Source organism: Labrus bergylta, chromosome 11, assembly GCF_963930695.1.
Source record: "Labrus bergylta chromosome 11, fLabBer1.1, whole genome shotgun sequence".
Lineage (NCBI taxonomy): Eukaryota > Metazoa > Chordata > Actinopteri > Labriformes > Labridae > Labrus > Labrus bergylta.
In genome coordinates this window covers 16,766,208-16,794,044 of record NC_089205.1, presented here as the reverse complement: position 1 = coordinate 16,794,044, position 27,837 = coordinate 16,766,208, and the positions used below count along the sequence as shown (strand labels likewise).

Sequence of the window (27,837 nt, the reverse complement as noted above, 5' to 3'; positions counted from 1 at the left end):
ACCATGTATTACAAAAAAAGGTGAATTAACACCCAGCTATAAATCCTGAGTGATGGTAACACATCCACAAGATCTGCAACTAGGACAAGCTGAAATCAAAAACAGGACTCAGTCATATTGAAACATAAATACTTTATCATCTCAGATAAATAACTTTCAGTCAAAATAAGGGCACTCATAATGGTCAAAAATATCAGAATCAGAGATGAATACAAATATTCTCACCTTAATTAATGCAGACACACACACACACACACACACACACACGCACGCGCACACACACACATTTTGGATCAGCAATTCTACAGAGCATTGCTATTCAGTCCTCTTAACAAAAAAACAGCTTTTTAGGTCCTTTAGCACATCATAGGGCAAAAGAAGTATCAAAAGATTTCAGGCTTTTTTTTATTTATTTATTTATTTTTTACTTTTGTGACTATCAAGCAAAACCAGTAGATTTTCTGCAGCAAGGGATATCTTGGACTTTATTAAACATGATATAACAATTTGTTGCTTTTTCTTGGAGTCTTTTGTCGATACCCAGAGGTCTAAATGAAACCTAAATGAAATTCTTTGGTCCTGCCAGATTGCATCTTCAGAAAGCTGAGCTGTGATTTTGAGAGTTTATGCCCTCTGCTGGTGAAACATTTAAACCTGTAGTTGGAAAAAAAAAGGAGAACACCAGGTTGATGTCGCAGTCAATAGCTCTACAGAATACCCCAAAAAGTAACTGAAAAAAAATGGTTTGATAATTAATTAAAAACTTTATTTTTGATATTTTAAACTGCTGTTAAAAGTAGTAGCTCAGTCTGTAGGGACTTGGGTCGGGAACCCGAGGTAGCCGGTTCAAGTCCCAATACGGACCATAATATGGAAATCAGAATTTCCCTCAGGGATAAATAAAGTACCTGAAACTGACACAAGACTGAAGACTGAACTGACAAAAATTAAATCTAATTTGATAAAATGGACTTTGTCTTATAGCTAAGTACTGAAGTCTTTTCAAGTTGCTTTTTCAATGGATCATAGGACATAGAAGATTAGGAGATATTCATTTTGGTTTACTCTGAGATATTCAGTACTGATCATGGGTCAGTAAAACAAAAAAATATAGCACCAACCAGATTATTAACCCAGAAACTGTTTTCAAGTCCTGGTGGGTTTTCAGGTTCTTAAAGAGGTCTGCAGAGCCTTCATGTCCCTCAGCAGCCGCAGGTTTCTTTTGCTTCTCTCTCCTGGTCGAACGTTGACAGATCCTGCAGAGCGACCTCTAGTGGACACTGTGGTTGTCACTCTCACCTCATTGCACTTAGAACCAGCCTCCTTTCTAAACTTCTTCACCTAGAGAAGAGAACAAAACATATCCTTACATTTTCCGTTTGTTTTTGTAGTGTGGACTGAACTGTTTTTAGTGTGAGAACCCACCTGTGTTTTGTGTCTGTAGAGCTTTCTGATCTGCTCTCCTTTCCTCTCCATCTTCAGCAGCAGTGTCTCCTGCTCCCTCTGAAGCTCTTTTCTTTCCTCTGAAGACACACTCGCCTCCACCTGTCTCAGCAACTCTTCCTGATCTCTGCAACCACAGACATACACACATACACACACACACACACACACATTGAATGAAATGTAACAGCATTGCAGGCATGTCACTCCTTGAAGAGCTCCCACTCACAAGCTCATGAGTCGCAGCTCCTCCTGCAGAGCTTGCAGCAGCTCTGAAAGCTCCTCTTCGCTAGCAGAGGAGGAAGTAGAGGAAGAGTCTGAATTTCTACGACTCCCTGTCTTGTTGTTGGATAGGACTCGGCTGTTGCAGAGGTGTGGCTGGTGACGTTTCAGTTGAGACAGAACTGACTGGACGTTTGCTCGGACTGAGTGGCTGCAGCCCACTGACTGAGAGTCAGCACAGAAAAGAGAATAATAGAATTAGGGACATACTGAATTTAATAGTTAATTCCAATTTATTTTAATAACATAAATACATCTATTACCGTTCCAGCAACAAAAGGAACATCTCTGAGGCTCAGTCTATAGTGTGGTTGTGTATAGGACGACTCCTGTGGTGATGCTTTCTGGAAAAGAAAAAAAATCAACATAGTAATGTTAAGATACACAAGAAAAATTATATTTAGGAGTATGTGTTTGCTTGGTGTTTCTTCAGGGGGCAGAAAAGTGCTGATTGTGCGCTGAGAATACAAGAGCTGCACGTGTGTGCGTTGTCTCTATGACAACAGTCTTTCAAAAAGAGGCCGCTGTGTGACCAACACTGCTCTGATGCTTTTTATTGTATGTTTTATATTTGATATAGTTTATGCCCTTTCACTATGAGAGCCAAACGGAGGATGCTTGCCCTCCTACTTTGTCAGGATGCACAAAAAAAGGCGTTGCACTTGGAATAGCGCGGGGGGCTGCACTTGTTCTCCAGGTCGCTGCTGCTGCTGCTGCAAACGTTCTCTCCTCTACGATAACAACACATTAATAGACTGGACCATAAATTATTACAAAATATTGAAGTTATCAGTTTGAATGACAAAAATGATTTCCCTCATTAACGGTACATGACAAGTTTGTTCAACAAGATGGACTTTGAAGCACTCTGTCTCATCTCAATTGTTTAAACATTAACAAGTGAAAAGGTAAGGAAACCATTCCAGGTACACTAATCAGTAGTAAAACCTTGTAAAGGTCTTTACCTTTGATTCACAGTTCTTCTCTTTAGACTGTCTGGAGGACAGGCAGGGTGACACTGACTGCAGCAGTATCCTATTGGCCTCCAAACCTGTCTGCAGCTGACGAACACACACACACACACACACACACACACACACACACACACACACACACACACACACACACACACACACACACACACACACACACACACACACATTAAGGTAAAATACACATTGCAAGCTGTCAATGTTAAGTCCGAAAAGAAAATGGTCTCTTAAGATGAATACAAATCAAAGCCAGCTTGTTACCTGATTTGCCTTATCCTGAACCAGCTTTCTTTGGTGCTCCTCCTCCTCTAGTTTCATCTCCAGCTCCCGGATCTTCAACTGGCACATTCGAACACACAAAAACATTAATATTATATTAATGTGAAAATAAAGGTAATTTTTTCTCCTGTCTGTGATATCTTGTAGTTGTAGTACCACTAGTTAAGGTGAATATCATTTCCCGGTGTCTTTGTGTGTACCTCAGCGTCGTTTTGTGTGCGCGTCAGCCGACGATACTCCAGCTCCAGTCGCTCCAGCTTTTCCAACTGGAGTTGCTCAGACACTGTACCGGACTGTTTATCAGCTGATTTAGCTGTCTCCATGGAAACCTAAAGATGTATAGAGTAATTAATACAAAAAACCTACTCACTCACACATTAATATCATTTACGCTCAAATATTCCTTTAATACAGGTTGTTTGTGTATCTTTATGTCAAGAGTTTGAGTGTCTCTATCAAAGCCTATGACATAAAGAAACACCAGGTGAACCTGCTGTGTGAGAGGGCTGGTCCTGTCTGCCTTAGCACTGCGCAGCATCCCTCTCATGTAATCCAGCTGTCGCTCCAGCTTCACACAGCGAGACTCTGCAGCAGCCAGGTGGCTGATTAAAACTGTGGAGAAAAGGTGAAAAAACAATAGGACACCGTAAGATACTGGGGGAAAATAAATAATATCAGCCGAAAAGTTATACTTTGTTTACATACACCCACCTTGATTGCAGTTGGACTGGCCCCTTTTCTCTTTTGCTGTGTCGGTCTGATCATTAAAAAGCCTCCTTGTGACTTTATCGCTCTGCTGATGCATGTGTGACACACCTTTCCCTAAAGTGTGCATATTTACTTCAGTTTTGCCTTTTTGCAACTCCAACCTCCTGATCTTCTCCTGGAGGTTCCTCAGGGCAGAGAGGATCGCTACACAAGAACACACATTGATTGCGTGTGAGACAGAGTAGAATATTGTAAAACATCTGAATATTTACTGATAGATTTTAAACTTGACTGTGGTCACTGTGTTATGACACAAGACTCTGAGTTTAGAATTGACGACTAAAAGGGAAGGATTAATGCTGAAGGACGAATAAGATGCCTGTGCGTCTGAGACATTCAAGTAGTGTGGCATCATGTTACACATGCTGTAACCATGGAGCTGTGAAACACTACAATACCTTGAATGGAAACTTTGGGAAGGGAAATTAACAGATGTACAAAAAAAAAATACCTGCACTGCTGGTCTCTGGGAATGCCTTGCTTGGTGATGATGGGCGGAATGACTGATGTGTGCGTGCTTGAGGAGTGTGACGCACATACGTGTTGATGAGGGGACAGCGAGCAGGATACTCGTTATAAGATGTATGTGACAGGCTGTCAGCTACGACTCCGCTTGGTGGACAGACCTCCTGCAGAGAAACAGGGATACATGTTAAATAAATCATTTTGAAGACTTCCCACTGCTGTAAGGAAGTCTAACTACCTTTACGACTAATACAAACTTTGTTTAGACGAACAGATTTTATTCATAATTTAAGTCAAACACAAAGTATTGTACCGCTACCTTCTCTCGCGTCGCATCAGCGGCTGTTTTTGACAGCTTGTCCATTGAAGTGTAATCGGATCCAGTGTGTGTTATTAAAATATGCACACGCAAAAGAAAAAAAAGACAGTAAAATAAACAAACGCAAATATTGGTTTTAAGTAGAAAAGCCACTCCTTTTTTTCTTTTTATTAACTACTGGTAGCTTTCTAGCTAAGCACCGCTTCTACAAGCTACCAGTGCTGCTAATATGGGTTGTGAAAACAAAACATCACTTGACTTGACAAGCCACACGATCCAGGATATCTGATGGGTTTCGATGATATATATCACCAGCCCTCCCCGCCAGCTAACCGGAGCGATGTAACTTACTGAAGGACGGCGAGACCGGTGTGCTGGTATGTTTAAAACCAGCGCACATCGCTTGTTTACCGGAAGTGTAGTTTCTCCTTCGCTGTCACTCTCGCAAGACAAGAACGGCTCTGCTTCAGAATAAAACTACAATACCCAAAAGCCACCTCAAAAAAAGGGGGCGGGGACAGGGCTTCCAAGACTTTGCCGGGACAGATATGCTCGTTGTTGGTCTTCGGAGGAGGTGGGTGGAAAGCAATGTGTTTTCCACGCGGTTTTTTTTTTATAGCGAGTACAAAACTGTATTATGAACATTTTTTAGACGTATTGTGTTTAAGTTTAACCCGTTAAACTTACACTCTGTCAGCTATTACATTGATAACTTCCTGTCAATCGTTTCTAGCTTACATTGAAAGCTAATGTGGCGTTAAATTAATTCAACATCATCTCAATAAATTAGCATTCAGTAACACGTTATTAGTTATTAGCAGTGTTAGATAATACTTTACGGAGTGATAATTGTGGGCTAGCTGCAACACACCATAACACAACTTATTAGTGCAGTGTGTCGTATGTACAGTTTGTGTTTTGTAAACATGGCTCCCATGAGGAAAACCCTGACAAAAAAAGAAATGAAAACAAACGAAAATATAAAACTTTTTTTTTTGACTCAATGACTTAACTGACTTGTTCTTGACGGAATAGTTTGTTATTAACTAATTCTTCAAATGCGTGAACAGAAATCACAACATTACATGTAGATGTTTTATTGTTTCCCTAAATGCTTTGAGACTAAATTTAACTTTTCTGATGATTTTTTTTTTTTTTCGCAGCTCTGCATTTTGCTGACAACCTGCCAGGAGTTATTATATCTCTACACATCTCACATCACCATGACCTCAGAGAACAACTTGTGAGTCTATTAAATGTATTACTTATTCAAATATCCTTGAGCCGAATATTTTGTGACTGTGTGTTGGTTAGTTCACAACAGATTTTCTAATTATGATCCTCCAGTTGATATAATAGTTGTTTATGATCACTGTATTTTGCATCTTTTTCTAGGGATGACGAGGATACCTTCAAGATCTTGATCGCTACAGATGTTCACCTCGGTTATCTCGAGAAAGATGCCGTCCGAGGCAACGACTCTTTCAACACATTTGATGAGATCCTCAAATGTGCAAAGACAAATCAGGTGTGTGCAAGTTCATGATGTGTACGTGTATACAGGTAAAAAATAAATAAATAAATGGCTTAACATCGAATCAGTTTAATCAGTGTGAATCGCGTTTCAAAAGTCTAGCTGATCTAAATCCCTGCTGCTTTCTTTACACTCACTTGTTTACTTGCAGGTCGATTTAATCCTGCTGGGAGGTGATTTGTTTCATGACAACAAGCCCACCCGCCGATGCCTCCACAACTGCATCACCATGCTAAGAAAATACTGCATGGGGGACTCGCCCATCCACTTCAACATTCTCAGTGACCAGACCATCAACTTTAACACCACCCAGTGAGTTCTGCTGCATTTGTCTTGTTATCATTATCTTGTTGAATGAATGTCATATGAATGTTGTTATATATGTACTGCTGGGTTATAGGTTCCCCTGGGTAAACTATCAGGATGAAAACCTGAACATCTCCATTCCTGTGTTCAGCATTCACGGTAATCACGATGACCCCACTGGGGTAAGTTTTGTCAAGCAGAATGGTTGATAATTAGGCAGAACATCTTAAAATGCCCAAATGTGCTTGTCTGATTTTTTTTTGTTCCTAAAGATTGCTGTAATGTCATGTTACTTCCTTCCTCAAGGCTGAAGGTTTGTGTGCGTTGGATCTGCTAAGTGCTTCTGGTCTTGTCAATCACTTTGGTCACTCCCACTCAGTGGAGAAGATTGAAATCAGTCCAGTACTCCTGCACAAAGGCAGCACCAAGCTAGCCTTATACGGTCTTGGTAAGTGTGCCTTTTGTGTAATAATTGTCGGCATTGTCTCAGGATTCATAAGTATTTTTAAAAAAATCAAATAGTTGTTTCTGTCTTCATTTTGTGTTTTTGTGCGCGCGCCTAGGTTCCATCCCAGACGAGCGATTGTACAGGATGTTTGTCAACAACCAGGTGACTATGCTTCGACCCAAAGAAGACCAAGATGAATGGTTTAACCTCTTCACCATCCACCAGAACAGGTGTGTGCCTGCTTGTGAATGTTGATGTCAGATTTAAAGAGAACAAATAGATGTACATTTTATTTATAAATTAAAATATGACTCTTTTGACTAAACGGAAGATGTGAGGAGTTTTTGCAGGTTTTTTTAAAAGAGGTTAAGTAATAATTTGGCATGTTCTCTATGTAGTGATTCTATTAAATCTTAATTGCTAATGTCCACAAAAAAAATCTGTTGTTTTTTTTCGATTAAGGATTTGAATGTCTTATTTCTGTCTGTGTTTATTTTTGCTAGGAGTAAGCATGGGCCCACTAACTATATACCTGAGCAGTTCCTGGATGAGTTTCTAGACTTGGTGGTGTGGGGTCATGAGCACGAGTGTTTGATAACACCAACCAGAAATGAACAGCAGCTCTTCTATGTGACACAGCCTGGCAGCTCCGTAGCCACCTCTCTGTCCCCGGGAGAAGCAACCAAGAAGTACACAGAGACGCACACGCTCACAGTTTTCAAATTCTGAGTGGGTTCTTCAGAGTGGTAGGAACTTAACCAAGGCCGTTTTGTGTGGATGTAGGCACATAGGACTGCTAAGGGTGAAAGGTCGAAAGATGAACCTGCAGAAGATCCCTCTGAAGACGGTTCGTCAGTTCTTCATCCAAGATGTGGTGCTGGCTGACTACCAAGACCTCTTCACACCTGAGACACCCCAGGTCACGAAGAAAGTGGAGAACCTGTGCTATGCAAAGGTTAAGTCACAGACATATAGAGACACTAATATCTGTACTCAATCTGTCTAGATAAATTATAGTATATATCTATCATCTAGATATAGATAATAAAATAGATGATTTATTTCTCTCTGTAGGTAACCGAGATGTTGGAAGAAGCTGAAAGAGAAAGACTCGGATGTCCGCTCACCCCAGAGAAACCTCTAATTCGCCTGAGGGTAAGAGACACACATAGCCAGGGTTTGCGCACATCTTTGTATTAATGCTGTGTTTTAATTCATCCTCTCCATTTTCTCCCCAGGTGGACTACAGTGGGGGCTTTGAGTCATTCAACACTGCGCGCTTCAGTCAGAAGTTTGTAGACCGTATAGCCAACCCGAAGGACCTCATTCACTTTCTCAGACGGCGTGAGCAAAAGGAGGACATCAAAGGTGAAGAGCCCCAGACTCATTTCTCACTTTGTTAGACAATAAAGTTACAATAATCTTGAAAGGCCATTTGAAGGTGGAATATTTCCGTCCGTCTCTCTCGTGCAGCATGTAACCAAAGTTGCAGAATGGAGGGATGAAGTGGTTCCGCCCCTGATCCACCATCAGATGTGGTGGCGGGCATAATGGGGGGAGACAAACGGGCATTATGTAATGTCGGAGCCGGTGAGGTGGAACAGTGACGTGTGTGTGTGTGTGTATGTAGAGCTCCCACTGTGTGCTCACACGCCATGCCTCTTGTGCTCCTCGTGGGGTTCTGCATGCTGTAATGCAATGTGAAATTAAACACTGGGAAACCAACACTGTGCCGATACGGATGCATTATGTCAGTACAAGAGCGTTACGACGCCAGAACCTTGTGATGGTGCTGTTGCGAAATGGCAGTCTGTAAGCAGCCATAGACTTAAAAAAAAACTGCTTAGGCTTTACAATTTACGCCACAGAGAAGTGTATAGTTAGTCTATTTGACATGTTTCAACCTTTATGTTTTCAGATGAAGTCAATATTGACTACAGCAAAATAGTAAAAACCACAGCAGTCGAGGGGCTGAGAGTGGAGGACCTAGTGAAACAGTACTTTGAGGCAGCAGAGCAGGTACTCTACACACCTTTTTTTACTTTTAAGTATTTACTAAACGATCTAACACTTTTATCTTATTTTCCCATCGTGTATTACATAAAAAAAAGTGCATGTTTGTATTTTCACAGACAGTGCAGCTGTCTCTTCTGACCGAGCAGGGCATGGGCAAGGCCATCCAGGAGTTTGTAGACAAAGATGAGAAAGATGCCGTCGAGGAGCTGATCACGTACCAGTTAGAGAAGACACAACGCCACCTCCAGGCCAGAGGAGTAATCACAGAGCAGGACATCGACACAGAGGTAAGGAAATGGGACTCGCAAGGGAAGTAGGGCAGATGAAATGAATGTTGAACATTATTATATTAATAACACTACATGTTTTTACATTTCCAGATCCAAAAATTCAGAGACTCCAAAAAGAACACGACTGAAGAAGAAAATGAAATCAGAGAAGTCGGTACCGAGTTTTTACAAGCTTGGGATGTTGTGTTGTCTGTCTTTTCTAACGGTTTGTGCTTATCTCTCTTTCCCACAGGCTATCAACAGAGCAAAAGCTCATCGTTTGGAGCGTGGAGATGAGCCTCTGGATAAGGACATATTAGATGACCTTGCTGATGTTGATATGGACTCTGATGGAGGCTCGGCCCCAACCCCTCCCCCCACACGAGGCAGAGGGCGGGGCAGCAGAGGGCGGGGGAGTCGAGGGAGAGGGAGAGGTTAGGATACCAAATGATTTTATGCTGTTATATAATGAAAATGGGACAATCGCCACAATGGTTAAAAGACAAATTAAGGAATGTAGGCCTGGTGCAAGGCGATGACTGAGAGCAAATATTCTGCTGAAGGTGCATTCACACATACTAAAATCTCCTGAATTTTCCTCAGAATTTTTGGGGGTGAGCTGCATGTGTGAACGCAAACAGCCAAATGATTCACCCCAGCTTCTTCCAGAAATGTTCCTGTCAGCCGCCTAGAAAAATATATCTGTGGGAACTAGATGAATCAATGTATGAATGCAGCAAGTAATAGTGAAGAAAATACACCAGGTCAAATTCTGACTGGATATTTGCCAGATGTGCAGCTCCATAGGGAAGTAATAGCACTTGTGCATACAGTGTTAAAAACATGGCGTTCTTAACAATTAGGCTCTTGTGGTATTGAAATGTTGTATTTTAAATAACCATTGTACTGAGAGAAGAGCTTGTAAAGTTTCTTACTCTGTGAAATGAATCCATACTATGAAGGTTATAGTGTAGAAGTTTTTAGTCAGTGTATTACAGTTCAGTTCAGTGTAGAAAAAAAGATGCTGGCAGCAATGAAAGGTTTCTTAATCCTGAGAGTTGAAGTGTCATTGGTTAATCAGAAGTTGTACCTACTGTGGATAGCACTGGTCAAGATTTGAGGATTAAGATAAAGGCTGGATGATTTTAAAAGGTTGTTGGCAGAATAGTTGTAAACTATCCCGACAAAGACCTAGACTTAGAAGCTTGTTTTAGTTTAGTCCTTATTACATTTTTGTAGACTTGAATACAGTGCAACAAAGCAGGGACACTTGATGTTGAATCGTTGTTCTGAACTGTTTCTCTATTCATCAAGGTGCTACCGCCTTTGAACCAAAACCAGCCGGTCGAGGTCGCTCCCAGAAATCCTCAGCCGCAACCCAAAGCAGAAGCATTATGCAAGGTAAAAAGAGTATGACATAATGTGTGTAACTGTGACGATGTAGAAACACACACGTTAACGATCTGTATACAAAACTAATTAGTCAGACTTCAGGCCTCACAGAGAGGGAACCTATTCTTATTTCATCAGTGTATGAATTGAATTAACTACATTTACTGTGTCTTATCTCTCAACGTTATTCTTTTACTTCAATATTTCTCTTCATCTCTTCTTCCTGTTCTTTATACTTTATTGTGCAGCATTTCAAGCTCCATCCCAGAGATCATCTCGGACTGGAGTGACCTCATCTTCCTTAGTAGATGAAGTAAGTTAAATGCCAACATGATACACACATTAAACACACACATATTGATTCTTCAATACAACCATTCTACAATCTAACTAACTTCACATCTCCAGTTGACCATTGATGACTCAGATGAAGACATACCTGTCACGAAGGCTTCCCGACCCCCTGCAAGGTAGGTTAGATCTACAGCATAGTGGTCCGGATCAATCTGTTGGTTGATCTATGTACACTATTGGCACTATTAACACACGTACCTCAACCAAGGGAATATTTAAAAGCTGTTTTTGTTCTTATGTTTGTTAAATTTGGGTCCATCTGTTTCTTACCACAGATCATCGTCGTCATCTTCATCCTTCACTAAGCACGGCTCTCAGAGCCAGAGTCAGACTTCCAGAGGAGTTGCATTTGATGATAGTGATGATGATGAGGTATAAAAGAGTTTCATTCATTTAATAGTTTTCTGAATTTGAAATAATTAATGTCCTTAATTGTTACATTTCTAACTTAATGTATCTAACATAACCTTTTATTGCTGCTTTCATAAATGATCTTAACAACTTCATTATCTTAAAACGAGTGTTTTGAATCTTTGTACTGTACCTTTCTTTTCCTTCTTCAGGATAACCCGTTCAAAGGCCCCAGCCGTGGTTCACGCAGATAATCGGGACTGCTTCTATACATCACGGCTGATTTTCTACCTAATCAGCAAATTCTTCATGAGCAAGTGAGCTGCTGCAGTTTAGTTCTAAAGGACTTTAAAGTACAATGTTCTACTATCAGTCTTCCTAATGTTTACAACAAAGAATCAAGATGATCAGCTTCCTCCAATCAGTCTGTTGTGGGGGAAATGGCATGGTTCAATTCTGTGGTGTGGCTAGGTGGGGGATGTACCCAAACTTCCTGTTTGTATCTGAAGCCACCTCAACCTACCAACAGGTGGAGCACATGTCACTCGGTTTGTGGTTGCCATCTGTAGTTCACTGAGGATTTAATAAATGTTTGTTTATGTCTAATCAACTGTCTCTTTATGATGTTTGCCTTGACAGGTGTGGTATGAAAGACTCTGCTCTTTTCACCCTCTCTGAAAAATCTATTTGTTTGCTACATTGTTCGACATATTTGGTGTTCTAGGCTCCAACAAATGGACCTGGAGCCCTAATCTTTTCTCTGTATGTCTTGCTGCTATAAGTGGTTCTGTAGAAGGTCATGGTAGAAATTTAAAAAGGTGTTAGAAAAAATGAACAGGGACAAACAGGTCACATAGGAAATGACATCTCTCCACCATAGAGGTGTCAGAAGTACAAAAATAAAAGGTTTTTAAAAATGAAGCATACAGCAGATATTAACACAACTTTCAAAGAGTCTTTCAAGTTTTAAAAGTGAATTTGTACACGTCAGATTTATTAGTCTCTGTTGAACAATACCTTCACGTTGCAAAGCATTATTCACTTATTGTGTATGAAATTTGAGTAGAAATTGTAATTGGATCCTTTTTGGTCCAGTTTATATAATGATTTGCACAAACCCTGTTCACTGTGGCTTCCTTTGTGAGCTGAGGGTCAGAGGGTGTGTGCCTGAAGGTGGTGAATGGAACACAGACGGATCCAGTTTCTTCTAGCACACACACTTGTGAAGAATATCAAGACAGCTGTTCTGGTTACCAAGTTTTATTACATTTACAGCCTATATACAGGTTCATATAAAATCAACAAAATGTACCATATATACACTCCAATGTTATGCTACCTTATTTACAGTCAAATGATATCCATTGTGTCTCTCACCCCACGGTGCATTGAGAGATTGAGACAAACGCTATGCATGATCAGATAGTTGATTTTACAGTATATTACAATAAGTCCACCATGATTCTTTCACTCAAAAGTGCCTGTTTTTTGTCATGCTCTGTGGATCACTTTGATAACTGATGTACTCTTTGCTATAAAGAAATAATAACTTTGACATTAAGAGATACATTTTCAGTTTTACCTGAGAGCACACATTGTACTAAATGTTTCTCATTTACATTTTTATGGAAGTGATGCTTATATCTGTATGTCCATTCTGACCAAGAGCAAGTCTTTTAAAAGGTACACCGCCCAATTTCTGATTGCACTTGAACTCAATTTGGAGGTACGATGATGCATAGCAAAGATCTGAGTTACAAACAGCACATTTGAATCATGTCCACATACATACAGGTCAAGTATTTGTCAATTTCCACATAAAGTGCTCAAACCAATGGTGTGGAGCAAACGCACCGTTCATACTGAAAAGCGTACATTTGTCCTTTTAAAGGCACACGCACTTACATCAGCACCATGAATGTGGTAAGTCCACTTCTGTTGGCACTGTTAACCTGAGGCTTCACACTGATGTCTGCCAGCATTAATAAAGCACAGGGTTATCCCGTCACCTTTTTTTTTGTTTTTTAGATCACATGACCCCCTCACATAACGTTGCACACCTAGCGCATCGTAGCACATGATATAAAGAACAGTATGTCTGTCTGGTAAATAAAACATCTGCACAAAAAGGTTTGTACAGTTATTGCTAAGCCCTTATGTCAATGGCAACAACATAAATATTCTTGTTCCCTGAGATTAGAACCTGAAATGGCACACCTGAAATAAGTTTGTGTGATTTTACGTGTGTGTGTAGTGTTTTTGGCATATGGCTGTGTTGGACAGCCTGTGTGGCAGCTGAGATCGATCCTCATCTTTCACTTTCTCTCCTATCTTCAGTCGGCCACGTTGAAACCAAATCTTTTTAGTTTCACAGTTTTTCCAAGGTCAATTGGACTGGAGTCTGGTGGTGGCTGCTCATCACACACGGAGGATCTCAGGGATTTTTCTGGAAGGTGGAAGTAAACATTTTTATAATATAGGCAAAAAATGTTTTATCTAGTGTTAGTAGAGTTAGTGTTTCACCAAACAAACTTAACTTAACGTACCAAAGTAACTGTTTTTTACTACTACATTGTAAATGTAAGTGGATATAATAAAAGATATAGAGAGAAGTGGTGTATACTTCTCCCTAAGAAGGTGACTAGAATCTGTATGCTGTACCTCAATGACTGTTTGAATCCAGTTTGACACCACTTCCACGTTGCAGTAGACACCTGGCCTTCCTTTCCGTGCGCACCCAACACCCCAGCTCACCACTCCCACCAGATGCCACTTAGAGGAGCTGAAGTACACCAAAGGACCCCCACTGTCCCCCTGTGATTCACAACAGCACAGAAACATTTTCACAATGTCAATACTGGGTGTTTCCACAAATAATCACAGATATAGAATTGTAGATATGAGGAAGTAAATTGATCTAATTTGACAGCAATGCATTTTTCAGTTCGCAAACGTAATCATTTGAACTGAATCCGTGTCTACCTGACAGGCGTCCACTTTCCCCTCCAGGAAACCAGCACAGATCATCCTCTCTGTGATGGAACTGCCATAAATTGAGGGGCTGGAGCACTTAGCCTGGTCTATCAGAGGGATAGAGGCCTTCTGGAGTGTAGGAGAAACATTACCTGGAGACCCAAGGAGAATGATACTTTTGAGTAATTGAGGTAACTGAAGACAAATGTTCTTTCTTTTTTTTTTTTTCTTTTTTACAAGGTGCCAGGTAAGAATGATGAGAGGCAGCGTGCAGATTGCTTACCGTCTTCCTCCAGGTATCCCCAGCCGGTCACAGCCATGGAAGCTCCCGCTTGCAGACCAAAGGATTTAGGAGGTAGACAGACCGGCCTCTGGGACTCTAAAAGAAAGGTGCAGCGCGTTTATTTAGTAAATGATGCCTTTAGGGCCTTTTTTGTTTGGTTATAGCTGTAGAAATAGATGTATCACAAATTCAAATGACAAAATAAATAGCTTTTTGCTGACATATTCCCCACTAGGGAGCAATAGAGTAAAGCCTACTGCATACACAACTGGGAATTCATTTCTGTTATTAGGCAATGATCAGGTTTAATATGCCAACTAATATACCAAACAGTTATTTCTGTTCTTGTGTTTAGACCATTATAAAAATAAAGTCTTGCCTCCCATGCTGATCGGGCTGCTGAGTCTCATCATGGCAATGTCATAGTCGTTTCGTGCTGTGTCGTAGTCTCCATTCAATACTATCCTGTCCACAGTGGAACCTCCCAGAGTGCCCAAATGTGTCCGTCCTGACACCACCTTCCAGCCACTCAGCTCCTTCTTACTGCTGCAAAGCCCCAAAAAAAAGAAAAAAAAAAAAGGGATTTAACAGGAAATGTGCTAACCACAAAAGGTCAGAGGAAAGGCTATACATGAAAAATAACTGACCCAGCAAAGCAGTGAGCGGCAGTGACAACCCAACGCGGTGACACCAGCGAGCCTCCACACGTATGTCTTCCTCCCTGCTGCAGGCTAACCTGCCAGGGCCAGTCCTCAATGAAAGCATCTGTACCCCCAACAATACGGTCCTGAGAGCCCACCTTGCCACAGTCTGAAAAACAAAATGACACTTCATTTGAGGAAGGACAATGTTTTGTTTTTTTCCACAACCCTTTATCTAAACTCTGTCGTGTGCTACTGAGAAGACTTTTTTTTTTGCGTTCTACAAACAAGAATGGGCCTTTTACTGAGAAACTGGTGACACAACTATGTCATTTCCCTAAAATCTGCAAAGATAACTACTGTAAACTATGTCAATGATGAATGTTGTTTAAACAAATAAATGAACTCACCTGAACAGGACAAAGACACCACAGATCCAGATTTGCATGCACTGCTATTGGGGCAAAAACAGGCATTTATTACAGATTTGCCATTATACGTATACATATAACCACCCCCCCCAGTTCTGTTCAAATAACAATGGCCAGGATTCTTCCCCCCCCCACTTTCAAGGGAGATAAGACAGAAAAGGAACAAAAACTGTGGAGTTTTTTTTTTTCTTTACTTAAAGGAACAGAAACCCTGAAGAAAAAAACACACACACAGTCTGATTTGTACAAAAAGGAGAGCAAAAGCTTGAAGATGAAACAGAAAGAGAGAGTAGAGTTGAAAATTATACAGAGAAATATAAAAGAGGTTTGAGAAATATAAGGTGTCTTTGTTGATCTTGGAACAGTAAGATTGTCCTGAACACCACTGACTGTATGGCTGAAATCAGATATACGATATGACAAATGCAGTCATGAACTGTAGAGTTTTTTTCATGACAATTGTTGGACTCACCGGTCAATGGTAGCCTGATGTAAAGGTGTGCTTGTAGTTTTAGGACGGACAGCTGTGAATGGTCCAGCTTTCATGGACGACAGCAAGGTGTTCACTGGGACACTGGTGCTTTTAGGTTTACTGTTAACACAGAAAGGGGAACATGTGAGACTTGCTTTCAGCTTTTACTGTGCAATCATTCTTGGTTGGTGTCAGCTCACTTTGTGTATCCCAGCTGTTTACATGCTGTCTGTGTGTGCTGCTCGGTCCAGTCGTCACTACACACACTACGCCAACCGGTGCCAGCACTGTACACCTGCAGGACATGCCGACTTGACGTGAGACGCACTGTAAGGAGAAACGATAGACATAAGAGAAAGCGAGCCTTTTTTAAAAAGCTTTCTTTTTGTGTCTGTGATGACAAAGTAAGAAAGAGTCCGGTGATCTATTTACCTGGAAAGGTTGTGTTGGCTTTAAAGCTTGACACACAAGTTATTTCATCCTCCCCTCCTGTGCAGTCATGTTTGCCATCACAGGCTTTGCTCAACGGGATGAACTTAAAAGAACGCTTGCAGAAGAAGTATTTGCTGTCAATCAGATTCTTTACTGGTGGGAAAAGGAGTGGCACAGTGGAAGAAAAGCGAGAACACAAATTAGAAAGATGGTTTCTTTGGTCGACTGAATCCTGTCATTGACTTGACACCATCACATAACATGTTCCTCTGTTATCGAAGCAGTGACAACTAATTGAAATGTGAAGCCACCCCTGTGGTGCGTGCGTGTGTCCATAAAGGGAAAAGCTAACTTAAGAAATGGTGACTCACTGAAGAATGCCGCAGTGGCCAGTATGCCCAGTAACACCACAACTGTTAGGATAGTCAGTAACACTTTCTTCCTTTTAGACGCCTTTTCCTTCTGAGTCTTTGGGGCCGTCATGGGCCTTCTGTGGCGGCCCGGTCTCGGAACCACTGGGAGTGACAGAGAGCAAACAGAAGCAATGAATAAAAAAACATAGATAATGATACATTAGAAAATGAATACAGCAGAGGGGAAAAAAGGACAGCTTACCTGCCTGCCTTGGATTCAGCGGTCTAACGTTTTCCTCAGGCACCTGGACAGTCGTCTGAGGAAAGAGTAACAGAGATACAGCTAAATGAGCAAAGGCGTCAAAACAACAGTGTGCACTGGGTGGGATGAGAAAAAATACAGTTTAAAAGATTTTTTATTTTTGGGCTTTTTGTGCCTCCAATGGAGAGACAGGACAGTGGACAGAGTCGGAAACCAGGGAGAGAGAGCGGGGAACGACACGCGGGAAAGAAGCCACGGGTGGGACGTGAACCCGGGCCGCCCGCCCCGAGACGACAGCCGCGTTTGATATTGTTTAAATATGTGGCTATCCTTCAATATATCCAAAAATGCAAGTAATAGAAAACTTGATCCATGTAAAATCAGCTACATAATATAATGCTTTCCCTCAGTAGAATTATAGATTATGAAGGAGTTGATAGGAGTTGTCACCTTACACCCACGCTCCTTGTAAATGTAAGACACTCTATATGCAGCAGGCTCCTCCTATAATCTGTTTCCAGACAGACCCCCCCCCCCCCCCACTGTGAAAATGACAGACTGAACATACAGTACTGTGGACTGTTGTGTGGCTGCTGGTCTATTGGGACCCAGTCAGGCTCCCATTCAAATGCAACTGATATGGCGTAGGGGGAACACAATGTTATTTCTCATGGAGGTCGCGATGGTGTCCACCCTTCAACCACAGGAGCCATAAACCTGAAGTATCCTAAGGCAAGGTATCAGTTGTTTCCCAGTTGCGCAACTGTGTACAGTACATTGCAGTCAGTATTGTGTAGGAAAAATTACAAAGGAAATTACCTAGAATTCAATAGAAGGGAAAGATATCCCAAAGACAGGGTTCACAAAGGGCGAAGGAGCTAAACTATTCAACATTTTACAATGAGAATCATCCCAACGATTAGGCACATGATAGAGTGACATGACATGATGGTAGAGAGACTATAGGTTTCAGGTTATGTGATTTGAACAGTTACCAGATGGGAAGCTGGGAAAAGGTAAAAGCGTCCATGCATCCAATAGGTAGGTAAGGCCTATGATCCATTTCACTCCTTTAACAGTTAGGGCTACATTATATTTCACTGATCATCAGTGATGACCAATTATTGAGCAGAAACTCCAGTACATGAGTGTGCTTGCATCTAAAACTACTAATCCTAATGTAAGTTTTTTACGAATATGCTGTTTACTTTGAATCTGCAAACTCTGTGGATAGCTCCCCACAAAGCCACATAGGTCTTTTTTTCCAGTTCTGCAGCATGTAACCACAGGTAACACACTTTGACTGGGCCCAGATGAATTACTCATGTCAGTTCATTTGACATGTAGCAATGTGGGATTGACGACCTTACTTAGGTAGTTAAAGTAGTCCATATGGTCTTAGTAACGCTTCGTAGGCATAGGCTACTGTTTCTGTCTTACCAGGAGCTTTGACGATGCGTTTTCCGAGAGAGGAGGGCGACTTTGACGTCGGATTCGGTTAGCTGCGACCAAAACAGGTGAGTAGACTAGTTGGCTTTTATCTGCCAGTTTGCTGGTCAGCCAACATTTACGTTAAGTTTATGTTTTTCAGAGTTGGATGCTGTGGGTGTGTGTGCGTAAATGTCACCGTTTCACTGAGAGGACTGGTCTGGACGTTAAGGTGCAGCCGGTGTTGTTGACGGTCAGGTAGGCCTACTGCCGAAACCGGAGCTTACTTTGTATGTCTTTTTTTTTTTTTTTCAAGCATGTGTCCATGAAAAACAGGATTCGAAAATGTTAATTTATTTCCTCTGTCGTTGTTTATAGGCAACTCACTTTGACAGTTTGTGAAATAAGTACATATTTAGGGGTTATAGGTAACTTTAGGGCAGTAGAAAGTTATAAACAAAAAGCTGATATCTGCTGCTTATTTACACACTCAGCAGAGCAGTATCCTCTTTCACACCCTCAGTCTTTAGTTCTGTTTTCAGGCTCTCTTTAGCTGCTAGATCAGGGGTGGGCAACTGGCAGCCCGGGGGTGGAACTCGGGTCAATGTTTACATATCAAATAATTGGAAACATGAAGAATAACATGACAAAATCTGCCATGAAATCATGAAAACCAGAAATATGTCCATAATAATATTTGATCACTGGTATATGTTGAGTTAAATTGGAGACATTATTGACTGTAATTGTTTTTGTATCCTACAATTTGGCCCCCTGGCAGTGACAATTAAATGAATGTGGCCCTCGCTGTGACCAAATTTGCCCATCCCTGTGCTAGATGATCCACTGCATCCACCTGCCAACTGTGTTTGTCTGTTGTTGGTACTCAGCATCTTGTAAAGGCCTACAGTAGATTTTTTTTTTAGCATGCCTGCTGCATGTGAACAATATTTCACACCTGGCAGGCCAACCAACTTCAGCTAACTGTAACTTCACACAGAGACTAGATTCCTCAACATTTTTTGAAAGACTTACTCGACTGTCAAACAAGTTGTTAAAATGGAAAATATTGGGCTGGAATATGTAAAATGTGTTTAACTTTATTTTGTCGAACAAAAAAACATCTTCTCAGATGTGGGATGATCTGGGTTCTGATATGAATTTATGAGGCCTATAGAAAATATGTTGGCCCAAACCATGATCTTTTCCCAAAGGTTCAAGTAGTTTTGGTTTCCCGAAACTTACCATTTTGCAGTAATCCACTCAGAGGAACAGTGGGTTATGAAAGGATAAGCCACTTATGGAGTGATATTCACCAGAGGTGTTATTCAACTATTTCTGTGTAATAAATATTTGCCTTCTAAAATATTGCAAATTTGCATTGAAAATATGCAATACTACTTAATATCGACAACCCCCCTATCTGCTGATACATTATTATTGTTTACCATTATATTAGAATAGCTCTTAAGAGATCATCTGTTTTGTGGCACTGGAATTGTTATACTCTTATTTCATCTCTCTCAGTTGACAGATTGTCCTGCATGTTTGCTTTTCTTCATCACAGTGGAGTCTAGCTCATCATGTATCTTAGCTTTCACATGACTATGGAAGCTTGCTGTAAGCAGACGTTTCAGCAGCTCGTAGGCTATACAGTTACTGACTGATTGTTTGAAATACCTGCTGTTCTTCCTTTGTTGAATATTTGATACATAAACGTTGAATTTCCTGAACCATAGCTAAACAAAACAGCTGAAACTGAGCACTATCACACACTTCTTCTTTTTGATTATAGGGGGAAGTCCCTGTGTGCATGTTTATGCCACACTTGGCTGCAGTTCCTGAATTAAATTGTCTAAAATGAAGTTTGATGGTAGGTTTTGATGCAGTCGTTGAGTGTAAGGGACAAGACAGAAGTATAGACTTTAAGAAGAGGCAGGGAAGAATGTTGTTGGACAGGTTTTTTTTGGAGCTCACTACTATGAATCAACTATACTGACCTAGAAACATCAGACACTCTTATATAAGCCAGAACTTCTCATGGTCATCATGTATCTTGAAAAGTACATACGTCAAACACCAGCACACCTTGTTCTTAAGTCTTTTGGTAGTTTTGTCACGGATCTCAAAGATTTCTCTTCATTGAAACGCAGAGTGTTAAATTGAAGTATTGTAGTCAATGGTAATAAAAAAAACTAAACTTGCATCATATAATAACTTTATAGCTTTATGCTTTTTAACTTCATGTAACAAGAAGTAAAACCTGGATTCATCTGAATCAAATGCATATTTTCTGGATTTCAATTAAATTGGCAAACAAATTCCCCTTTTCATTAACTAGTATACAGGTTTCAAAAAACCTTACAGACCACAACCCCATTAAAGATTAAACAATCTACCTAAGTGTTGCTTCCTATTACTTCACAATGTAATGAAAAAGCCAACCCCCTTACAACAACAATAATGAACTAACAGTACATTTCAGTGTTTGGATTGGCACAGTGTTAGAAAGTATAGAAATATATGTTACAGGGAAATAAATAAATAAACAAATACTTCTGGTTACATTTAGCATTTTTATCTGTTGGGATCACTGATGAACTGCAACCATGTTCACCCACGTTATCAGGGCCAGCATTGTCCCTTCACTCATTTCTGTACGTTGTATTTATCAATACCTGAAGAGTCTGATTCAAACTGTGTTTAGCTTGCTCTCATGTTGTGGTTCACGTTTTGTTCAAAATCACATCACGTCATCCATATGTTGCTTAACCCTATGCAAAACTGCTGTACAAACAAGTTATTCAAATAAGCAGGTTAGCACTAATGCTAAGGTCATGTTCTATTATTTCATTGTAGAAAGAGAGTTAAAGAGATAAAAAAAACATTAAAGAGTGCTTATCATACCTCAAATGGTCAGAATGATGTAGAAACATGATGGCATTTGTTGTTTGTTTCCTGTATTAGTTGAGAAACTCTTTCGTCCTTTTCCTCTCCGCTAACATTTCTCACCCCTCCAGAGCAGGGAAAGCTTCATGAATGTCGTGACACTGTTACAGTGTTTTTTGATACTTCCTTGCTTGTTGATTCTGCTCTTTTTTTTCTCCCTATAGTTTTTTTAAAACTTCTTTTATTTTATTGATACAAACTATCAGAAACCTCCACAGTGGTGATATCTGTGTAAACTATTAATAAACAAAAGTCCGCCAAACAATCAATTACTCATCATAATACCGGCTGACCAACACCTTAGTGAAAAAACAACAATGCAGAAATTAGGTCAACAACACCTTGCCTTATTATGTACTATGAATAATGATGAGATTAAAGGCTAGAGGAATGAGAGAGCAAAAAACCTGGCAAACCAGAAAAATGGCAAAAGAGATTCAATAATGGAGTCCTGTTTAGTCATGACATGATCATAGTTACTGCTGGGAAACGTTAACATCGTTATTGTTACCATGACTACGATAAACCGTTTTACTTGCCAACATTGTAAAACAATCTGATGCTATAAGCAAAGCAGGACCAAGTCAGACTGATATGGGGGATACATACGGATCTGTGTGTACTGCTTCCTCTCCTGCTCCAGCCACAAAGCATAACTGGGTCATCTTTACAGATAAAGCAGTGACACTGTGAACCTTTTGTTTAAAGGAGGTGTTACCCTCGCAGCTTCTCCGCTTCTTTGGATCATGTTCCTCTCAACTGAATCTTTGACAAAAGGGCTTTTAAGAAACGGCTAGTGACATGTTGGTGGAGCTTTAATCGCAAGCACAGATCTAGACCAGTGCAGACCACACATGATTAGACATATAGTGGCAGAAAAGAGCTTATACACATTTAAATGGGCAGTAGTGCACACCTGATAGTGTTGACCCCCTGCTCTCACATAAGTACGTACACACAGGAGCTAAAACTGAACCACTGCCTATGTATCTAAATACGTGGCTTGACTTTCTATAAGGATTCCTTCCATGGACAAAGTTTTAGATATTTTTTTTAGGAGCCAAAATGACCACAATGGTTAGTTCCTCTACAAAATAAACATTAAAACAACCTAAAAACACCCAGTCAAGCAGTTTCACGTTGGAAATCAGTGTCTCTTCTATACTTCTTGGAAAAGCTTCAGGGGCTGTGGGCTGAACTGCTTAATTTTCTCCATACTTAATACTTAGGCATCCGATATCGAACATATTGAATCAGATTTAAGGTTAAAGATGACTTGAAAAAACAGTTGCTACTAATTGTAGAAGCAAAAGATGTTTCCATTAATCAATTTAGATTGTATTGCAGCTGTATCAATCAAACTATATCCACACAAATCAAGCTAAGGCATTGAGAAGCAGTTGGACTAAGAACCTGCTCATACCTGCACCAGAAGCTGCCCCGGATCACACACCTTTGGTATGATACAGTACATGAAGCACAAGGATGTTCCCCTTTTAGTCTGAGATCCCTTTTCCAACATGCAAAACATGGCTGGTGTTATGAGCCAGTTCACTGCAGGACTGCTTTAGCAGAAGTTAGCAAACACACAGTACAGATTTAGTATGAAAGTACATATCAAAGTTACAGCAATCACCAGTTTTATCAGTCAAATGATATTCAACTGGCCCCTCCAATGCAAATCTGTGTCCTAACTTGCTATCCTCTCAGTGAATATTTTTTTGATTTGACTTCAGTTGTACTCACCCACATGATGTAGTTGTCTTTCTTAAAAAAGGCCTAGATGCAGCCAACGGAACACGGAGCACAGAGTAAACACTTCCCTCCCTCCCTGGAGGTGGGACTCCTCTGAAATTCACTCACTATCCCCCGGTGCGTCCTTCTCCACTGGCTTTCTACCACAATTCTTTGTGGTATGGTTCTTTCTCTCTCTCGCCCTTTTTCTTTCTTCAGCAGTGTAACTGAATCCGTCTTAAAGGGTGTTGGGCCTGCCCCCTCTTTGAAACCCAAGTGCTGTAATAAAGAGCTCTGGAGGGTAGCGTTGTGTTTAGATGCTCCGCAGATTCAGAGAAAGCTGTTTTGGCTGACCAAGCCCTTGCTCTTCAAAACAAAACAGACCTCAAATAGTCCATGTAACCTGACACTTGAACCCTCCTCTACCTCTGGTTCTCTGTCTCTCCATACCTGTGTGCCTCTGTCAGGTTTGTCCCTCCTCCCACACATCCTCCCACTTACTACTTTGTAACCCTCTGGACACAAAACATAAAAGCTCTTATTTTGGGAGGCCTTTTGTCTCATTCTCCTGAACTGTCTTTCACAGCCTCTTTGCCTGTTATGCTATACAAAAAAATACACCAATAAAAACATCTCCAATATATGCATAAACCCAGAGTTGTACATTTAAAGTCCAGATGTAACATGAAGCTAACAGTGCTGTTTTGTGTGTGTGTGTGTGTGTGTGTGTGTGTGTGCACGCAGTCGCCCTGAGGCGGAGGTGTGGGTTGTGTATACCTGTTTTGTTTTGACAGTCAGTTGGTATCAGTCAGGAGGTTGTCTCTGACATCAGACTGTGACTCACATCATGCTACGTTTTAGCGTTAGCATTAGAGGAAAATGACAAATCCACCCAGTGACTTACAGATATCCACAGCGGCTGTGAGACTTTTAGACTATTAGTGCTGCTTTAAGTGTATTACTAACAACTGCAATGACAATGATTTAATGCAGCTATTTTAATCAGATAATGTTTACCATACAAGCCATCTTAGCGTGGCGTATAAGCACTTTAACATTTGATAAAAGCCCTATAGTTCAGTATAGATAAGGTGGATATGAATGTGGCATTTTCTTTGTATCCAACAAATTACCAGAAAGAGTATATATGCATTAATTCTAATTCATCCTGAGAAGAGCATGAATGTTTGTATTTTCACAGCACTCTATCCAAAAGCTAGTATAATTTGTAACTGAAAATCAAAACTGTGAAACAAGATGTCCTATAAATCCATCAAAAGCTACATTTTAGGCTGGACGAAACAGGTGGACTAATGGGTGGCTGAAATTATATTATCACAAACCACCACAGAGTTGTTCTAATACTGACACAAGCCTTTGATACCGCCTAAAATGCAGAATTGGGAATTATGCCTGTCAATGCAACAATACCATAATTGATTATCCTTCCAAAATTCAATCAGTTTCAGGTACAATATTATATGAAAATAAGAAACAACAACAGTTTGTTAGCTGGGAGTACAATGAACATTTTAGTCGAACTTGTTCTTATTGGGTAATATTTTAAACTGCTTTTAAAAATGCTTATAAATCATGTTTTGCTTTATTTAGCCTCTGTACATGGGGCACGGGCACTAACCACACTACTGGCACTGGTAACTGAGGGTTACTGGGTATAAGCCAATATTCAAGTTTAGGTATCAGAACCAGTTTCAGGAGAAAAAACATGTCTGAACATCTCTTATGAGTAATCTATTCAGAAACGGATATTAAATTATAGTTTTAATGGTTCATTTTTGTGGCTTTAGTAGAGAGATGGGACAGTGGATAGGGTCAGAAATCGGGGAGAGAGTGAGAGAGAGTGGGACATGTTGGAAAGGAGTCACAGATCAGATTTGAACCCTGGCCGTCCGCTTGGAGGATTATAGCCTCTGTACATGGGGTGCGTGAACTAACCACAAGTCTATCTGCGCCCCTTAAGTTATATTTTTACATTGCCAGAAAAGTCTCTGGCTCTGATAAATGATCGGTTTTGACATCACTGATTGGATTGTGAACACAGCAATATTACAAATATGCCTGAACTAATCAAATCATGGAAAACAATAGAGGAGCCATTTTTTCTCGCACGTAATTGATATTGTCTCAAATGACCTTTTAAAGGTTCAATCAATGACCACCATGGTCAGTAGGTCAGTACTTCTATAAATTAAGCCACCATGGATGTTATGGGACACTGAGCAGAGATAAAGGGCTGGGGGTTACTTTGGAGTGTGAGAAAAAAAAAAAAAAAGACTGATAAGATTGGCGGAGGAGAAAGAGCCATTGTTAGAACAGCAGCAGCAGTTTGTGGTGCTTGACCTGGACAATTTAATTCAGTGAACCTCAGAGCTCTCTCTTAACCTTTTCCCGATTATAAAACGTACCTGTTTTATAACTCGAATACTATCCAGATAGGCAGGTTAAATGTTTTGCCAGTAACCTGTGTTAATCTTATTACACATCCAGGTTACCATACAGGTGGCAACACATTTCAGAGGTTACACCCTGGTATGTCATCTAGCAAATTAATTTCTTTCACTGAGCCATGAGTCAAAGTGTCAACATCATGTCACTAAAAATGAAAGGGCTTAACAAAAAAATCTCCCTCACAGTTTAAGCTATAGATCAAATAAATATTATATAGTCACTAGTACTTTTATCCTGTCAGATTTGGTTAAACAATGGCCGACATGATGTTTGTTAATGCTATTAAAGAGAAGATGAAAGCAATTCAGACATCCAAAAATAATCTATTGTACGCCCTTGTTTGCTGCGAGGTGTTTATTGTTCTGTTGAGTTACTCTGCTTCATTTCCTGCATAATCCCATCAGCTCTCATAGCACGGCAACCAAACATAACATCTCTCAGAATAATGAATTACATACGATATATATTCTTCATTTCTTTGTTAATGAAAACGCCTGTTGCCTTTTGTGAGCACATGATGTAACTGGGTGTAAAAAACAGACTGCTGAGTTGTCAGTTTATGGTCCAGATGGGTTACATATTAACAGATATATATCGCTATAGCTATGATTTTAGCTGGCACATTGTAAGAAGGAAATTGTGCCAACTAAGTGAACTACACTAAGATGGCACTACTTTGGTTACTTTTTTTCTCAAGCATCGTTGTAAATGTAGAAACCCCTTAGCTTCTCATTGTTGTGCAAACAATGCAGCATATTCACACTTTGTCCAAAAACACTTAAAAACAATACATGGATCTCAGAGTGAAATCTGTGATCATGCTGAAGCATTTCATTTCATTATAAGGCTATTTTTTAGCAAATACAAAGGAGCATGAACATATAAAACTCTACTTTATACCAGTATAAAAGCGTACTAAATTAAAATAGATGTTTTTGACTAAACATAAAGGCCGGATTTTTCTTTTTAACTTCTCATAAGACGGTGGAGGGTTGTCAGTAGATTTTTACATTTCAGGAAGATAAGGATTCAAACATTAAGAAATGTCAGGCTGACACATTTAAAATCTGTACCATTCCTGAAAGGCCTTTTGAATCCTTATCCTTATCATTAAGTTGAAGATTTGATTTAAAACGGTTCAAAGTTCTTTAGTTAGCTGACTGTGCAACACAGCAACTCAATGGTTCATTACATTCATGGATATCTCTGTGAAACCTTCCTGTTTTCACCATTAATATACTTATTTTGTTTCAGAAATGTGATTAAAGACACACATGACTTATTTAGGAAACTGTTAGTCAAGGATATGAAGAAAAATGGATTTGCGATAACACACACAGAAATCATTCCTTATATCAGCTCACTCTTCCTCACCTGTAAAGCAGCGTTCAATGAAAGCATCTGAAGGTTGGGGGGAAAACAAGTTTCCTGCTGTCAGAAAGTCAGCATCTTTCTTCAGTTTCTTCAGCCGACCTCAATTGCTTGAACTGGAAACGTATTTCATAGTTCCTTCATCCCACATCTGTGACCTCCTTTTATATCAGTTTCTCTCTCTCTCTCTCTCTCTGTCACACACACACACACACGAGCACCACAATTTACCGTCAAAGCCACTAAACTAAGGTCTCCCTTCTAGTTGAGGCACCCAAACTCTTTTGTCCACACAGGTGTGTAATTTGTGAAACTTGATATCCAGCCTGAGAAAGGACGTGCAGTTTTGAAACGACCTGGTTAATGATTAACATCGTAAGGTTACCTGTACGCCAAGGAATGTGTCCTATAGTCTCATGTTGTATACTAATAGACATATTAAAAAACTTTTGTTCGGACAAATTAGAATCCAAATGAAGAATGACTCAAATGCTCAAAGATCAGTTTATGATTTATTAAAGATAGATTAAGAAAATGGACATAATTGTGTTTAAAGCTCAAATATTAAAAAATCATACAAAGCGATATTAAGACAAATGGCAACACAAGTTTTCCTGATCCCAGTCCTTTGTGTCTTTCTTTTAGAAAACCAAACACCTTTTGTTTTTACACCCGCCTCACCTCACTAACCACATTCAATGATTAGTGTAAAAGTAACAGGAAGCTCATGTGATTTCTGCTGGGAAATGTGTATCACTTGTTATACAACATAAAAAGACTACAAAGTGATATGGGATATCATCATATAAAGGGCCTGATGA

At 40.1% G+C, this 27,837-nt stretch overlaps 3 protein-coding genes across 7 annotated transcripts; 1 reads left to right on the top strand and 2 right to left on the bottom strand.

Annotated features, from left to right (window-relative positions):
* Window positions 1-115: 115 nt before the first annotated feature.
* Window positions 116-4,891, bottom strand: cep57 (centrosomal protein 57). 3 transcript variants are annotated; one of them, XM_065959928.1, is made up of 12 exons: window positions 4,549-4,889; window positions 4,216-4,393; window positions 3,708-3,908; window positions 3,487-3,608; window positions 3,197-3,325; window positions 2,979-3,056; window positions 2,691-2,786; window positions 1,989-2,069; window positions 1,673-1,890; window positions 1,426-1,570; window positions 1,122-1,341; window positions 116-654 (listed from the first exon to the last, which is right to left on the bottom strand). In XM_065959928.1, exons 1-11 carry the CDS (start codon window positions 4,591-4,593, stop codon window positions 1,165-1,167), a joined length of 1,470 nt encoding a protein of 489 aa, XP_065816000.1. In that variant the 5' UTR covers window positions 4,594-4,889; the 3' UTR covers window positions 116-654; window positions 1,122-1,164. The 3 variants fall into 3 exon arrangements, with proteins under 3 accessions (XP_065816000.1, XP_065816001.1, XP_065815999.1); XM_065959929.1 differs by having other exon boundaries at window positions 116-1,341; window positions 2,691-2,780; window positions 4,549-4,891; XM_065959927.1 differs by having other exon boundaries at window positions 116-1,341.
* A 169-nt stretch (window positions 4,892-5,060) lies between these two features.
* Window positions 5,061-11,824, top strand: mre11a (MRE11 homolog A, double strand break repair nuclease). The gene is made up of 20 exons (XM_020639344.3): window positions 5,061-5,122; window positions 5,712-5,791; window positions 5,944-6,076; window positions 6,234-6,394; window positions 6,483-6,570; window positions 6,695-6,836; window positions 6,952-7,066; window positions 7,340-7,525; window positions 7,620-7,791; window positions 7,911-7,991; window positions 8,075-8,204; window positions 8,755-8,855; window positions 8,969-9,139; window positions 9,233-9,292; window positions 9,375-9,555; window positions 10,436-10,522; window positions 10,762-10,826; window positions 10,922-10,983; window positions 11,143-11,239; window positions 11,431-11,824. Exons 2-20 carry the CDS (start codon window positions 5,772-5,774, stop codon window positions 11,470-11,472), a joined length of 2,094 nt encoding a protein of 697 aa, XP_020495000.2. The 5' UTR covers window positions 5,061-5,122; window positions 5,712-5,771; the 3' UTR covers window positions 11,473-11,824.
* A 638-nt stretch (window positions 11,825-12,462) lies between these two features.
* tmprss4a (transmembrane serine protease 4a) lies at window positions 12,463-27,340 on the bottom strand. 3 transcript variants are annotated; one of them, XM_020639299.3, is made up of 13 exons: window positions 27,020-27,340; window positions 17,066-17,120; window positions 16,822-16,965; window positions 16,451-16,603; window positions 16,219-16,345; window positions 16,019-16,138; window positions 15,526-15,566; window positions 15,122-15,284; window positions 14,854-15,020; window positions 14,475-14,570; window positions 14,201-14,343; window positions 13,880-14,032; window positions 12,463-13,664 (listed from the first exon to the last, which is right to left on the bottom strand). In XM_020639299.3, exons 1-13 carry the CDS (start codon window positions 27,044-27,046, stop codon window positions 13,653-13,655), a joined length of 1,401 nt encoding a protein of 466 aa, XP_020494955.1. In that variant the 5' UTR covers window positions 27,047-27,340; the 3' UTR covers window positions 12,463-13,652. The 3 variants fall into 3 exon arrangements, with proteins under 3 accessions (XP_020494955.1, XP_020494954.1, XP_065816375.1); XM_020639298.3 differs by having other exon boundaries at window positions 15,526-15,569; window positions 27,020-27,339; XM_065960303.1 differs by lacking the exon at window positions 27,020-27,340 and adding an exon at window positions 23,189-23,543 and having other exon boundaries at window positions 15,526-15,569.
* Window positions 27,341-27,837: the final 497 nt, after the last annotated feature.